Source organism: Diabrotica virgifera, chromosome 9 (assembly GCF_917563875.1).
Source record: "Diabrotica virgifera virgifera chromosome 9, PGI_DIABVI_V3a".
In the NCBI taxonomy this organism is placed as follows: domain Eukaryota; kingdom Metazoa; phylum Arthropoda; class Insecta; order Coleoptera; family Chrysomelidae; genus Diabrotica; species Diabrotica virgifera.
In genome coordinates, this window is record NC_065451.1 from 203,886,540 (window position 1) to 203,903,481 (window position 16,942).

A 16,942-nucleotide genomic window follows, 5' to 3' on the forward strand; every position below is an offset into this window, starting at 1 on the left:
TTAAAAGCACTACAATAGCATATTTTTTACTCAAACGTATAGTTTTTATTTGCACATCTGGGATAATCAACAAATTAAAAGTATTATTTAAAAGATTTGACTTACCCGTTGTGTGTGACGAGCGTTTGCCTTAAACCTAATTTTCTAAACATATCTACAACAGTCTCCATGGGTGTCTGGTCAGTTATGGTGATAGGCGCCATATCGAGTATTTTCTTGAGATTTAGTGGCGGCGGCCCCAGAGTTTGGGGGGCGTTTCCTTGTGTGAAAAGTACCAAGGATTGGCCGCATATGCCGTCCACCATCCTCTTCGCATTGGCTATTGCCAAATTAAGATCTCTCCTCACAACGAATCCCACAAGATACTGAGACTCTCTCGATACGACAACTGGATAGCCGTTATGTTCAGTCTCCTTAAGTAGTGTTTCTACGTCATCGACTGTCATCGAATCTTGAGTGAGCACACTCAATGTTTCGTTACGCCTGCAACAAGAATAATATAAAAGATGAAGTTTTTCAATCCTAAAAGCAACATTAATAATATTGAAAATATTTAAAAGATTTTTAAATTGAAAAACTTATTGGTACATTTTCCTGGTGACACCTCCAAGGCTTCTACAATTTGCAAGCCAAATGGATGCTGCAGTGAAGACAAATGGAAGGAATTCTACACTATGCAATTCACATCCCCGTCTGCAGCTTGGTTAAGTTCCAACGGAAAATGAACCTAGTTACTCTACGGAGTAATACGAATATAAAATAAAAATGTATACCATTTTTATTCAGTTGCAATGCGAAGGCAAAACAATCTTACTTTTTAATTAGAATACGGAGTGCAATCCAGCTCTCTGAATCGCGATTTTCGATTCTTATTGGAATCTCATCGGAGAGAGCGCAGGCTTGTTCTCCATATCCTAACTGACCAGCACCGAGAGCTTTTCCTACACATTGCAACTGAAACAAATAGGGTAGGTGACTAGCGTCATCTGGCAATTGAAAGATGAAGTTTTTCAATCCTAAAAGCAACATTAATAATATTGAAAATATTAAAAATATTACTAAAAGATTTTTAAATTGAAAAACTTATTGGTACATTTTCCTGGTGACACCTCCAAGGCTTCTACAATTTGCAAGCCAAATGGATGCTGCAGTGAAGACAAAGGGAAGGAATTCTACACTATGCAATTCACATCCCCGTCTGCAGCTTGGTTAAGTTCCAACGGAAAATGAACCTAGTTACTCTACGGAGTAATACGAATGTAAAATAAAAATGTATACCATTTTTATTCAGTTGCAATGCGAAGTCAAAACAATATTACTTTTCAATTAGAATACGGAGTGCAACTTTACCAAGCTGCAGACGGGGATGTGAATTGCATAGTGTAGAATTCCTTCCCTTTTTCTCCGTATTCTAATTGAAAAGTAAGATTGCTTTGCCTTCGCATTGCAGCTGAATAAAAATGGTATACATTTTTATTTTATATTCGTATTACTCCGTAGAGTAACTAGGTTCATTTTCCGTTGGAACTTTACCAAGCTGCAGACGGGGATGTGAATTGCATAGTGTAGAATCCTTTCCATTTGTCTTCACTGCAGCATCCATTTGGCTTGCAAATTGTAGAAGCCTTGGAGGTGCCACCAGGAAAATGTACCAATAAGTTTTTCAATTTAAAAATCTTTTAGTAATATTTTTAATATTTTCAATATTATTAATGTTGCTTTTAGGATAGGAAAACTTCATCTTTCAATTGCCAGATGACGCTAGTCACCTGCCCTATGTGTTTCAGTTGCAATGTGTGGGAGCAGCTCTCGGTGCTGGTCAGTTAGGATATGGAGAACAAGCCTGCGCTCTCTCCGGTGAGATTCCAATAAGAATCGAAAATCGCGATTCAGAGAGCTGGATTGCACTCCGTATTCTAATTGAAAAGTAAGATTGTTTTTGCTTCGCATTGCAACTGAGTAATAAAAATGGTATACATTTTTACAAAGGTATTTATTTGGTATTCCTGTAACATGTTAGTCAGTTAAATAGTGTCGAATCTGTCGATCACCATTATTTTTCTCTGCAATCCAGAGAACTGGATTGCACTCCGTATTCTAATTGAAAAGTAAGATTGTTCTGCCTTCGTATTTGAACTGAATAAAAATGGTATACATTTTTATTTTAAGAATAATATAAGTTCTGGAATTATTTCCACATATACAGAGTCGGCATTAATGCAAAAAAGTTTACTCATTTGTTGTAAGAGATATGAAAAAATTATTTAGGTAAAAGTTAAAACATGATAGGACCATAATTTAAAAATATTTTCAAATATACAGGGCCACTTATACCGACAAACCTTGAGTTTGAATACGTTGAGCTATCGTTCACATCGAACTTGGGAATGAGAGTGTGTAGAGCGTTGAGCGAATGATGCGAAAGTATTGCGAAAATGTAAGTAGAGAACGCGTAATGTAACATTCCGTTAACTTCTAATTATCGTTATTGTCATTTTATTTTAATTTTTAATAACGTTTTATTGGATTATAATTAAAAACAATAATATCTAATTAATATATTATATATCTTTTCCAAATATGTATTTTAATATTTGGCTAGCCTGTTAAAGTTGGTCGTCCCCTAGCGGTGAAACTAAGAAATAATTTGACATCTGGCTTTTGGGTAGCGGAAAAAAATTGGAAACTGGCACTTAATGGTAGAGTGTAGTTAAGAAAAGGGCGAAGATCCTCGTGTGATTTACGAAGCCTGAAAAAGTTTCAGTGTTCAATATTGTTATATTTTAATTATATTATCTAAAGTTGGTGAACCAAGGAGACTCATTGCAGACGTTCTATGAAGATTTATTGAGGATTCTTCGGTAAATAAATACATACTCAGTATTTTATATACCTAGTCATTTTTTATATGGCCGCTTGTATGTTGTTTTTTTTTTGTAAGGTTATTCTCATTATGAGATGCAAATTAACTTCTATTTGGATTTTATGTAGATTATTCGATGGTTATTTAAGATTCCTTCTAGGAAATTACTATATTATTCATTTTGGTCATACCTAACCAAACATTTGAAGTCCTGAATTACTATCAGAAATTATTATCTATCATTACTTTTTGAATCTACTTATTTTTTCCTTCTAAGTTGTAAGTTCTTTGCACATTCAATATTTTTATAAATTGTCAAATAAATATTCCTGGCCGGCTTCGCATTATTCTGTTAATATACTGTCTGTACTTATAATTATTATATTATATTAATATCATATTCCCTCATATAAGTATCACATTTTGCATTTAAATTGTAAGTTTACTTGCTATTATGAAGTCAAGGTCATTATATTGGTTCCATCTTATGACAAGGCCAACACACATGAGTTTTTTCTTACTAATTAGGTAGCTTTTTCTTACTAATGAGGTAGCTTTTTCACATTCTTCTTTATTCCAAAGAAAAACATCCTGACCTTTTTTCTTCTATGACTTTTCCTACATTATTTCAAGGAAATAAAACCGGGATTATGCCCATTAGCCCTTCCGATTTCAATAGCCCTTCCATTAAGCTTAAATAAGACTCTCATAACACACAGAGGAACCACCTCCAACCCTCTGAAGTCACAAGAGACAAGCCTAAGGTCTCCAGTCTCCAGAATTTATAAGGAAGTTTCTGCACCTCCAGGAGGTCAACGTAGTTGGCAGTTAGCACCACTGTGCTAACTTCACCGATAAGAGTTTTCGGTGTACGCTGCGAGGAACACTTTTGGGAGCCATATCTGGTCCAGCGGGTTTGTTTTGGGAACATATATAGTTACAGTGCAATAGTTATTCGCCGATACCATTTTACACATTTTTTATTAATATTCAGAACATTTAACTCATACACTTACACATACCGTGACTATATTTATATTGTATTTATTTTTCCTCTCTTAATATTTATCTACACATAATTTAATAGCGTTCGCACACCTGTATGACTCTACGTAAAAGAAGATAATTTGGGCCCAAATAACTGTTTTCCCATACAGTAGTTCCTTACATTTATTGTTTTTTTAGTATTATTATTAGTTTGTTTCTTGTAATTTAAATTCAAAATTTTGTTTGTGTAACTTAAATTCATTTGTTATTAAATTAAATTAAATCCCTAGTCACTATCCCCTCAGGATAGTGTTTAGTTTTACTTGTTTGATATTTAAGAGCCACAAGTCAGAAAAAAGGATCTTTGCATCCAGGACTACGTCGGTTCAATTAGGCTGGTTGCCCGTCCAACTCATTGAGTTATATATTTATATTGTTTATCTTAGGTAGGTATTTTGATTAGTCGTTTTCCTGTAGTATTTAACGTTGCTGTACGTATTACAATTGTACGATTATTTGGTGAAGGTTGTTATTTAACCTAGATGTAAGTTGGGGGTACGCTCTATATAAGAGCTACTCCAGTACTAATTTAACCTTAGTTTTATATTTATATTCAGATAGGTAATTATTTCTAATTGTCATTTTATAGTCACATAGTTTTCACTTATCGTAACTCACGAGGTTGTCAAAAATCTACGTAGTTATATTTAATAAATATTTATTTGTTTTGTATATCAATTATTTTTTTCCTCATTTTTGAATTTATTGATTTAATATATTTAATATTTCACAGCAGTGTAAGATACCTGGAAGCTTGGTCCATAGCAACTTCTGGCGCCCGTAACTCAGTATATTTTATTTATCTCCTATATTCTTCTATTTTATTATACACTTGCGATCATAAAAAGCGGGTCACTCGATGAATTATTCAAGTTAAATGTCTCGAATTTTCTAAACCTGTTGTCCGATTTGAGTGATCTTTTTATTATGTTATAGTCTTATTCTTTAACAATATCGCCATAATAATATTGTTACTAGACAGGTAAATTGTCATTGTATACCGGGTGTAACAATCATACTGTGTTTATTCCTCAAAGTTCGAAACACCCCGTGGAATGTTTTAGCATAGATAAAATATTGAAATTAAAACTCGATTGTAGCCTTAGGCTTTCTTAACATTTTCTTTTTTGATTTATTTGTTTATGCTGGATAATAAAAAAAGTTAGGCACCTTAACAACTAACCATGTTCTTCATCAATACAGGGTGTTTTTAACTAAGTGCGACAAACTTTAAGGGGCAATTCTGCATGAAAAAATAATGACCGTTTGCTTTATAAACGTATGACCGCAAATTCTTCGGTTTCGAGATACGGGATATTGAATTTATTCTTACAAACTGACGATTTATGTATTACTCTAAAACCGGTTGAGATATGCAAATGAAATTTGGTAGATGTTAAGACGTAGTTATGGCGCATTTTCTGACATACAATTAAGAATTTTACATTCACCATTGGCGTGCATACGGGATGTATCTATAATGTTTATACCCGTATGCACGCCAATGGTGAATATAGAATTATTAATTGTATGTCAAAAAATCCACAATATCTGCCTCTTAAAACATACCAAATTTCATTTGCATATCTCTATTGGTTTTAGAGCAATAAATAAATCGTCAGTTTGTAAGAAAAACTTCAACATCCCGTATCTCGGAAACGAAGCATTTGCGGACATATGTTTATAAAGCAAACTGTCATTATTTTTTCATACAAAATTACCCCTTAAAGTTTGTCGCACTTATTTAGAAACACCCTGTATTGATGCAGAGCATGGCTAGTTATTAACGTGCTTAACTTTTTTATTATCCAACATAACCAAATAGATCAAAAAAGAAAATGTTAAGAGAGCCTAAGGCTACAATTAAGTTTTAATTTCAATATTTTATCTATGCTAAAACATTCCACAGGGTGTTCCGAACTTTTAGGAATAAACACAGTATGATTTTTACACCCGGTATACAATGACAATTTACCGGTGTAGCAACAATATTATTATAGCGATATTGCTAAAGAATAAGGCTATAACATACTAAAAAAATCACTCAAATCGGACAACAGGTTTAGAAAATTCGAGACATCTAACTTGAATAACTCATCGAGTGACCCGCTTTTTATGATCGCGAGTGTATTTATATTATTATGAAATGCTTTGATTCCGAGATACGGGGGGCTGAAATTTTTTTTACAAACTGACGATTTATTTGTTGCTCTACAATCGGTTGAGATATGCAAATGAAATTTGGTGGGTTTTAAGAGGTAGTTATTGCGCATTTTTTTGGCATATTTATATTCACCACCAATGCGTGCATACGGGTAATATGATCCGTATGCGCACCAATGGAGAATATAAAATTCTTAACTTTATGTTAAACAATGCGCAATGACTACCTACCATTATTTGTTCATGCAGAATTACTCCTTAAAGTTTGCCGCACTTATGTAGAAACACCCTGTATGGATGTTGAATATGGCTAGTTGTTAAAGTGCCTAACTTTTTTCTTATTCAACATAAGCGAATAAATCAAAAAACAGAATGTTAAGAAAACTTGAGGCTATAGTTCCGTTTTAATTTCAGTATTTTATAAATGCTAAAATATTCCACAGGGTCACGCGAAATTTGAGAAAAAAATCACAGTTTGATTAGTACACCCGATATACAGTGACAATTTACCTGTCTAGCAACAATTTTATTACAGCGATATTGGTAAAAAATAAGGCTATTACGTATTAAAAAAATCACTAAAATCGGACACGTTTATGAAATTCGAGATATCAAAAATTACCCATTTTTAAGGTGGGTAGTTAATTTCTTGGAGTATATTAGGGCCGTAGTAGGAAAGAAATATGTTACTCGGTTATAACACTATCTATGGGATACTTTTTCGTATTCCTTACGACAAATAACTAATTGGCTTTCCTTGCACTAATACTTGATTTAAAAAAACTGAATTAAAAGTTGCTTTACTTACTTCGGTTGCATAACATCAGCCGCCAGCGACGTATGTTGGAATTCATCCTTGGAATCCAGGAACGGATATCCGTTCAACGCTATGTGCGCGTCATAAATACCCTGTCTACCTAAAGCGTCCCCCACCCACTTACTGGCCATAGCAGCTGCCATCAAAGGTACTATATACCTAACCCCGCCCGTAAGCTCGAACATTATGACGACGAGCGACACTGTCATTCTCGTTACGCCCCCGAGGACTGCTGCCGCCCCCACCATGGCATACAGCCCGGGCGTTATGCAGTCCTCTCCCGTCGAACACTCTCCGCTGAAGAACCAGATCTTGGGATATGTAAAGGCTAATTGCTCCATACCTAAAAAAATTATACCACCTTTAACTTTTTTCAACACTTTCTCTAAAATTCTCCTTATATTAGACTTAATGCTCTTTTAAATATGGAACTTTAGTATGGTAAATTCTTAGCCTCATTCAGACATTTTTGACGAGGATAGATCTTGTGCTCCACCATCCACAGATGACCTAGTAAATGAAAAAGGTCCAGAAATATCCGAATAAAAGGTTACTGATGCAATAAAGCTCATAAAAGCGGAAAAATCGCCGGTCCAGACAATCAGCCCTATTCTGTAACTTTTAACAAATCGAATAGAAATGACCAAGTCGAATTGTAATTACCTGATATCGGAATGTTTGATATCTATCGCGTCATTTTCGTGCTTGGATTTGCATTTTGTAACTCACATCGTAATCAGAATAAATCGAAATCAGCAATTTCTATTTCACGCGGTCAGGAGGGGGTGGCAACGCCGCATTGTCAAGCGAAATTAGTGTTCTGTGATGTGTTTGTTACTGGTTCTAAATTTGAAATACGACGCCGTTGCCATATCTTCAATTTTTCATACTATCACATTACATACAGTTGCATTTAAAAAATAGTTTTCAAATAACAAAAAAGAAAAGTTTTGAAAAGTAAACAATAAAATATTAGTGTAAATATTTTACACAAAAAGCTCAAAAGATGATAAATGGTGTTCTGAAGCTATTTTCTTGTGGCATTTTTACAATTTTAACTATTTATAATGGGAAATAAGCCACAATATTATTAAAAAAGATTTTTATTAACGTTTCGACGCCCAAATCGGGTGCCGTTGTCAAAATACAAAATACTACTAACATAAATAAAAATGTTGTTGCTTAGTAAAACAAATTCTTCTAATAATTTATTTAATTTGACTCATTTATATCGGCAATTCAGATACATATGATACATTTTATAGTAGAAGACTTTAAAATGATATTGCCAATATTTATGAGTTGCGTTCCTGGGACGACTTTACTGAAAGATAGTTCATTCGATTACATGAAATCAACCCCAACTCAAGAATATCCGTCACAAAAAAATCATAGCATGTGATCTGTCTTTAAAAATCTTTTAAAAGTCCCAGGAACGCAACTCATAAATATTGGCAATATCATTTTAAAGTCTTCTATTATAAAATGTATCATATGTATCTGAATTGCCGATATAAATGAGTCAAATTAAATAAATTATTAGAAGAATTTTTTTTACTAAGCAACAAAATTTTTATTTATGTTAGTAGTATTTTGTATTTTGACAACGGCACCCGATTTGGGCGTCGAAACGTTAATAAAAATAATTTTTTAATAATATTGTGGCTTATTTCCCATTTTCAATAGTTAAAAATGATAAATGGTTTTACATCAAAGTTAATTAAAATTGTTATAAGAAAGAAGATAAACTGATAAATAAAAAAGATAAATGAAGATACAATGTACGATGTAAGATATTACTAATAATATAGGTACAATCTTAAGGTTGTTCTAAAGCTATTTCCTTGTGGCATTTTTATAATTAAGTATTTTCTATGGGAAATAAGCCACAATTTTACTAAAAAATGAATTTATTAACGTTTCGAAGCCCAAATCGGGTTTCGTTGTCAAAATACAAAATACTATTAAAATAAACAAAAATGTTGTTGCTAAGTAAAAAAAATTCTTCTAATAATTTATTTAATCTGAGTCATTTATATTGGAAATTCACACGTATATTATATATTTTAAAGTAGAAGACTTTAAAATGATATCGCCAATATTTATGAGTTGCGTTCCTGGGACGACTTTACTAAAAGATAGTTCATTCGATTACATGAAATCAATCCCAACTCAAGAATATCCGTCGCAAAAAAATCATAGCATGTGATCTGTCTTTAAAAAGACAACCAAATGCAACCATGACAGTAAAATTGTCGCGTTATAGATTCCATAGTAAATCACGAGGGAAAACCAGCAAAAAACCTCGTGATACTATCCCGACATTGTAAGTATTTGGTCTTGGACCATCTGGACTTGAAGCAACAGTATAGAAGGAAGGTAATACAAATTACATCGCCTGGCAATCTAAAACTAGTTTTTTCGACACATTTCAAGTAGAGACAAACCTGTAAATACTAACAGAAGTGTTTCAAGATAGACTGACCATCCCCTCCATCATTTCTTTCTTGCTAACTCAACTTAGTTTTGTTGTATAGTATCACATCAATGAAAAACATTTATAGTATTTATAAAGTCAGTTGTAACATCCAAACAAACTTGTTTACAGCAAATATTAAAAGAATATATCATATTAAGAGACATGGGCGCATCATTTATTTTTATATTCAAGTATAGATTAATGAGGAACAAAATAATGACAATTTTAATATACATACTTAAAATGGTCATAAAGTGCATAGTGTATACAAAAGTGGTCACCATGTCACATTTAGCAACAAAAATAATTTAATTTCGTACATTATGTGTCAATGAAAAATAATAGGACATTAAAATAAAAAATAGTAAACAAATATTTAGCTGTACAGCTCTGGAATGAGTCAACACTAGTCGAGCAGCATTTCTTATCTGGACATGACATGTAATGTATTATACACCTACCGACCGTGGCCGGCGATAGCGAATGTCCAAGCAGCATGTAAAGTATTGGTGATTTTGAATAACATACAAATGTCCAATGTCTATTTGATAGGCTTTACCTTTCATTCTTCGTTTCTTCCATCTCTCTCCTACGAAGCACGAGGATTGTTTAAATACGTTTGAAACATCGCGTGTTATTTATGATTTACCTTTTTCTTCTTCAGATGCCATCTCCGCTACGGAGGTTGGCAATCATCATAGCTATTTTAATTTTTGAGGCAGTGGCTCTAAATGGTTGTTTTGAGCTGCATTCAAACCATTCTTTCAGGTTATTCAGCCATGAAATTCGTCTTCTTCCGATGCTTCTTCTGCCATCTATCTTTCCTGGCATTATGAGTCGCAGGATGCCATACTTCTCGCCCCGCATCACATGTCCGAGATACTGTAGCTTTCTTAATAATAATTTACCTTGATTACCGATAAATGTGACATTGAACTGCTCTTATAAATCGCATCGGAGTGAAATGTTTTAGCTGACTTTATAAACACTATACAAAGAAAAATCAATGTTTACTTACCAATGCCAACAAGTCGTCCGACGATGGCTCCCAAGCACAACGATGGAATAAAGAGACCGCAAGGTACCTTCATGCCGAATGTGAATACGGTCATGATGAGTTTCAAAATGAGGGCTAAGATGAGAAGCCATACAGCTCGGTGTACTCCTTCGTTGGTCTCCGCCATTTCTATGGCTTTATTTACGTCGGTGAAGTTGCGTTTATAATCGCTAAAATATATAAAGAGAATTTTAAGCATAACTGCTGTTCAATTTTTCACATGCGAAAAATAATAATATATTTTTCAGTGTATCAAATCCTAAATTCTCAACATCAATATTAAAAACCACGTTAAGCCCACTGCTCTTTAATATAATAATGGACGAAATAATAGTAGCAGTACGTAAAGGTCATGGTTACAGAATGGGGAACAAAGTAATCCAGATAATGTTATGCAGACGACGCCGCATTAATCGCCGAGACAGAAGACGATCTCCAAAGATTAACACACATCTTCAATACAACAGCCAAGAAATACAATATGATAATATCAGCAGAAAAAACCAAATATATGACAACATCTAAATACCCACTACGATGTAAAATCGAAATTGATGGGAAAATAACAAAGCAGGAAGCAAGGTTTAGATATCGGGGAATAGATATAACCAGTTACGGATATGTTGAAGAGGAAGTACTACAACAAAGCTTAAAAGCAAGTAAAGCTGCGGGATCTCTTAATGACACAATCTGGAAGAACAAACTTCTAAGACAAGACACAAAAGCAAGAATCTATAAAGCAGCAATTAGACCTATATTGACATACACGGCGGAGACAAGACATGACACATCTAAAACGAGACGACTACTAGAAACAACAGAGATGAAAATACTTCGACGAATATCAGGGGAAAGTCTGTTGGATAGGGAGAGAAGCGAAAACATAAGAAGATCATGCAATGTAGAAGACATTAATGGATGGGTGACAAACCGGAAACAGGAGTGGAACGAACACATTAGTAGAATGGCAGAGGATAGGATAGTACGAATAGCACGAGATAAGTCACCAAATGCACGGAGAAGTATTGGCAGACCAAGAAAAAGATGGTGCGATAATTTAAACAATTTAGGAGGCTAATATTGAAGAAGAAACATGCTTTAAAGCCTACATACAAGAAGGACGAAGAAGAAGAATATTAAAAAAAATTCCTTAATTCAACCTTTAATAATAATTCCTCCTCCTGACTTTACCCCACTCTTATAGAAATACAGACATTTGCTTACTCATTGCATAACGAAAATCCTCTCTTTTGTGTTGACCCCCACAGGCAACATACGCGTGAATAACTCCCTCTGCTCTTCGTGTAGAAGTGAACAGACGCGAGTCTCTCTGCTTTCTCCTCTTGAAGACATCAAATGTGTTAATAAATCTCACTGGGATACCGCGTTCCGTATCTCTCTGATTCCGTCTCTCGTAATAAACAAACTTTGGTTCTCCTTGTGCAATACATAGTTAAAAACGCAAACAGTAACGTGCTATTGTTTACGCGTTACTGGTTACGACTATTCGTGGTTTCATTACTTGCAAACCAAACGAATGATAAATTAAAGAAGGCACGGGGAGGTCTAAAAGAGTAAGTAAAAGTCTAAAAAGGCACATGTCTATTCATCATAGCCAAATTCCAACGAACAATTGGTTCCGATACTCAGTTAGGAGTAAAACTAATACATACAAAATAATTCGCTGTAAATCGAAATTAAGAGACGTATTATATTTCAGTTTGTTCAGAGACCACCATAAACGCCTTTAAGTACGTTTCACTCTCATTAGATATCTTCAGAGGGGCATATATGGCTACCTCTGAACGAACTGAAAGCCTCCGAATACCGTAGTACAACAAATAACTGCGTATGGATGCGATATGGATACCGTAGCGACATCTGCTGAAAACAATTCGAAGTTTTATTTCCGGCTTTAAAAAAGTGGGACCAAGTTTCTGGTTTTCTCCGGAAATAAAACTTCGAATTGTTTTAAGCAGAGCGTAGTTTTCTATTATGGAAAACCCTTTTGTGCTCTGCTATACGTTTTTTAAAAGTTCTACAAGTGTGACCGATGTAAGATATAGGGGTGTATTCTGTAACACTTCCGTTAAATTTTAGAGGCCTCTAAAATTTTACTAAAATTTAAAAAAACTAGACTTAAAAAACTTTTTACTAAAATTTTACTAAAATTTTAGAGCCCGCTAAAAACATTTTGGTATTCTGTAAATTATGGATCCGTTAAAATCATAACCTAAACCGTTAAAACTCCCGCTAAATAAAAATATTTTAGAGGATGTCAAAACGTATCCGCTAAATTTTTAGCAGTCCGTTAAATGTGGTTTGATTATTTTTGTTTGGTTATGTTTACAGGAATAGTAGTTTCTTATTTATGTTTTATAATGGAGATAAACATTTAAAAATGGCAAATGGCTTTTTATAATGTATTTGGTGAAGAAATAATAAATAATAATAAAAGGTACGTCTCAGTTTTCTTTACAATCGACACACTACACCTACATATAACAAAATTCAAATTTTTGTTTCTTTTTGTAGAGCTGAATTCAGAGTACAACAAAAACAAAAAGTAATTGACCTGAAAGTAACTACAATTACCATTTCAAAGAAAGTAGGTACCTATCTGCCTACCTAGAAATGTGATTGAAAAAGTGTTGAAATCAATATGTTTGTCAAAGCAATTAAATCCTATCAATGCAGGTAAAATTATTTATAATTATTGTGGAACAGTACAAAACGTATCTTAATGTTTATAAAGATGAAGTTGCAGAAGGTTTAGAGCCAGATGCAGATGAGGTAGATGACCTTAATGTAATTGAAAATAGACCATTTGACCAAAATTAGTGTAGAAGGGGAGAAGAAATACAATATGCAATTTTTCAGCAATATTTTAATGTATAACTTTGTAAATAAAAATGTTTAATTGGAAAATATGAGTTTTACTAAAAAATAATTAAATAAAATAAATATATTTTCTAGCAAACTGTCAATTTCTTCTTCTTTCTTAAAAATTTTTGCCTCTGACAGTCAGTTTTCGGTCAATTACTAGGTTAAAAGTAGTTCAAAAACGCAAAACGTGCGACGTTGCCGTATTTATTTCAAAACCTTTTAGAAGATTCCTCTAAAACAAATTATTTTAGCGGTCCTCTATAATCATAGAGTTAAATATTAGCATAGAGAGAGAGTGTCATTCAGAGCGAAGTGACGACACCATCTTTTTTATTTGGATTAGTGCTGTTTCACTCTTACGCATAGTAAAGCTGCTACAGTTGTCCTCCTCTTCCGTGCCGGGAGAGATTAAATGTCCAACAAACGACGGCAATGTTGCCAGATTCCTTTTAGCGGGAATTTTAAAATTTTATAGCAGTTTGGTTTTAAATTTGACAGTTCTGTTTTCTCAAGTCAAAAATCTTAACCTTACTTTTACAAGTGATTAGGATTATTATTATTATTTTATTTACATGTAAATGGAAACAATAAATATTGTTGTTCTGAAGCTATTTCCTTGTGGCATTTTTATGATTAATTATTTATATGGGAAATAAGCCACAATTAAAATGAAAAAAATAATTTTATTAACGTTTCGACGCCCAAATCGGGTGCCGTTGTCAAAATACAAAATATTACTAAAATAAACTAAAGTGTTGTTGCTAAGCAAAAAAAATTCTTCTAATAATTTATTTAATCTCACTCATTTATATTGGCAATTCAGACATATATTATACATTTTAAAGTAGAAGACTTTAAAATGATATTGCCAATATTTTATGAGTTGCGTTCCTGGGACGACTTACTGAAAGATAGTTCATTCGATTACATGAAATTAACCCCAACTCAAGAATATCCGTCATAAAAAATTATAGCATGTGATATGTCTTTAAAAAGACAACCAAATGCAACGATTTTTCCTGGTTTTCCCTTGTGATTTACTATGAAGTCTCTAACGCGAGAATTTTACTGTCGTTGCATTTGGTTGTCTTTTTAAAGACATATCACATGCTATAATTTTTTATGACGGATATTCTTGAGTTGGGGTTAATTTCATGTAATCGAATGAACTATCTTTCAGTAAGTCGTCCCAGGAACGCAACTCATAAAATATTGGCAATATCATTTTAAAGTCTTCTACTTTAAAATGTATAATATATGTCTGAATTGCCAATATAAATGAGTGAGATTAAATAAATTATTAGAAGAATTTTTTTTTGCTTAGCAACAACACTTTAGTTTATTTTAGTAATATTTTGTATTTTGACAACGGCACCCGATTTGGGCGTCGAAACGTTAATAAAATTATTTTTTTCATTTTAATTGTGGCTTATTTCCCATATAAATAATTAATAATAAATATTGTGCTGTGTCATAATTTCAAACTCATTATGTTGCAGTCTTTTCCAGTTGATAAAATTGCAATTCAAAAACTTTTAGGTAGGTACGTGTAACTTCCACATTATTATTTATTTTTTAAGTATTAAAGTTGATGTAGATATCAAAAATTTAGATTTCAAAGATAGTTTTATGCATAGAGAAATAACAACAAGTTGTTGTTATTTCTCTATGAGTTTTATGTAGGTAGATACTAATAGAGTAATACTAGATAATAGATTAGATACAAAGTAAGCTGTAAGTAGTATAACTGCCCATGTAATCACCTGTTATGTTGTTTTTTTAGATTTGCACTGTATGGATGGCACAAGAAGAGAACAACAGTACAAGAACATGAAACATCTTATTATGAATGTATATGTATGTGATCCTCAAAAAATTATTTTACAAAACAAGATAGAGAAAGAGCTTTAAAATTCCAAGGATCCTGCAAAATGTTTATTTGGTGTACTAGTCGAATAATAGTATCTAAAAATATTGAAACTATTTTAAAACACATTACGGGCATGATGATGATATAGCACTTACATAAATACCAAAATCAGATAAATATCTCTTCAAAGTTTATTTTGAGACTTTCTTCAAAAATGTAAATAAAATATTTGCATATCGACGGCAGGACTTCGTAACTGAAAAAATTTTAACATGAGTTACTTCAGTTTTCGCTTTAGAATAAGTGTATCGGCAGCTATTAAACAGCGATTACAGCTGGGAAAGTTTCCGGAAGGCTTCCAAAAGGCTTTCCCAGCTCTAAAAGCTGTTTAATAGGTGCTGATACACTTATTCTAAAGCGAAAACCGAAGTAACTCATTTTATACAAATTTTTCAGTTATGAGGTCCTGCCTTTCCGCCGTCGATATACTTCCGATATATACGATATACGTCGATAATATTTACTACAGTTTACAATTTCAAACTAGTGTGCTTGATTCTCCTATACCTATATTTTACTTTTTTAGTAAACTTCAGACTGTTCAGGATAGCATAATAGCATAGGAGGCGAATTAAAAAGAATTGATTTACTTACAAGAAAAGATATCACAAACATTAAACTCTCTTATGGCATTGATTTGAAAGGTGGGTATATATGTACAATGATGATGCAACCAGTGTTTATTTTTGGGTTGAATGCTTACAGACTCATGTCCAATATTATTTTACAAACAACAGGGCATATTAATGGATATTCATTCTGAATTTAACATTTATGATTTTTGTCTTATTTTCCTTAATAATGTGCCAAAAGGAAATGTTAATTAAGTTTGTTAAATCCTTTATCGCAATCGATGGAACTCATGGGCTCAATTCCTATGACTTTGAACTTATTGACAGTATTAGTAAAAGATGAATTTGGGAATGGATTTTGTACTGCTTTCTTATTTTCAAATAGAAAAGATACCTACTTTAATTTACCAATTTTTTTAAATACATGTCTGTGTTGGTATTATATATATAGTCAAATGTTTTCATATCAGGCATAAGTGACACCTTTTACAATGCCTCGTCAAATGTAATGGGTATTGCTCCTAATAGACTGTTAAGTGCCTGGCACATAGATAGGGCATGGTAAGTAAATCTTAATAAAATATCCGATTCTGAAAAAAATCCTATTATGTATACAAGATGTATTAATGATGGTTTAGAGAGTATTAATAGCTTTTTGGGTAGACTTCTAAGTGATGCAGATACATACAATTTTAGTAAGTATTTCCAGTAGAACTACTGCAATAACATCCAACAATGGGCCTATTGTTATAGGAAGGGGTTGTGGAATAATACCAATATGACCATTCAAAATTTTCATAAAATTTTGGATAAAAGGGTATCCATTAGTTGTTATCAGTTAAGTTTAAAACTTGGCACTCGTGGAGAGCTATACCATAATATATAATAGGTATATCTCATAATATTACATCTCATATTGTTCACTACAGTAGTAATAAGTGAGCCTGCATACACAGAACCATAATAATTAATATATTATAGTTCGTGTATGCAGGCTCACTCATTACAATAGTGAGCAATATGAGATATAACATATTATAGTATAAGTCTCTGTGCATGACCAGATTAACATGTTTGGTGCCCAGCTCGAACAAGCTCCACTTGGCTGGTACCACATACTTAAATCAT

At 33.0% G+C, this 16,942-nt stretch overlaps 1 protein-coding gene and 1 long non-coding RNA gene across 5 annotated transcripts in view; one reads left to right on the forward strand and one right to left on the reverse strand.

Moving 5' to 3' along the window:
* LOC114329801 (H(+)/Cl(-) exchange transporter 5) overlaps window positions 1-16,942 on the reverse strand; it is a 100,447-nt gene that overhangs the window by 25,606 nt on the left and 57,899 nt on the right. For all 3 annotated transcript variants that reach the window (XM_050662455.1, XM_050662456.1, XM_050662454.1), the window contains 3 exons: window positions 10,388-10,596; window positions 6,882-7,233; window positions 106-483 (listed from right to left, as the gene is read on the reverse strand). In XM_050662455.1, the coding sequence (XP_050518412.1) occupies window positions 106-483; window positions 6,882-7,233; window positions 10,388-10,596 (939 nt within the window). The remainder of the gene's footprint in view (window positions 1-105; window positions 484-6,881; window positions 7,234-10,387; window positions 10,597-16,942) is intronic.
* LOC126892777 (uncharacterized) lies at window positions 14,763-15,935 on the forward strand. 2 transcript variants are annotated; one of them, XR_007700999.1, is made up of 3 exons: window positions 14,763-14,855; window positions 15,096-15,398; window positions 15,769-15,935. It is a non-coding gene; the product is annotated as an uncharacterized LOC126892777 (long non-coding RNA). The 2 variants fall into 2 exon arrangements; XR_007701000.1 differs by having other exon boundaries at window positions 14,763-14,851.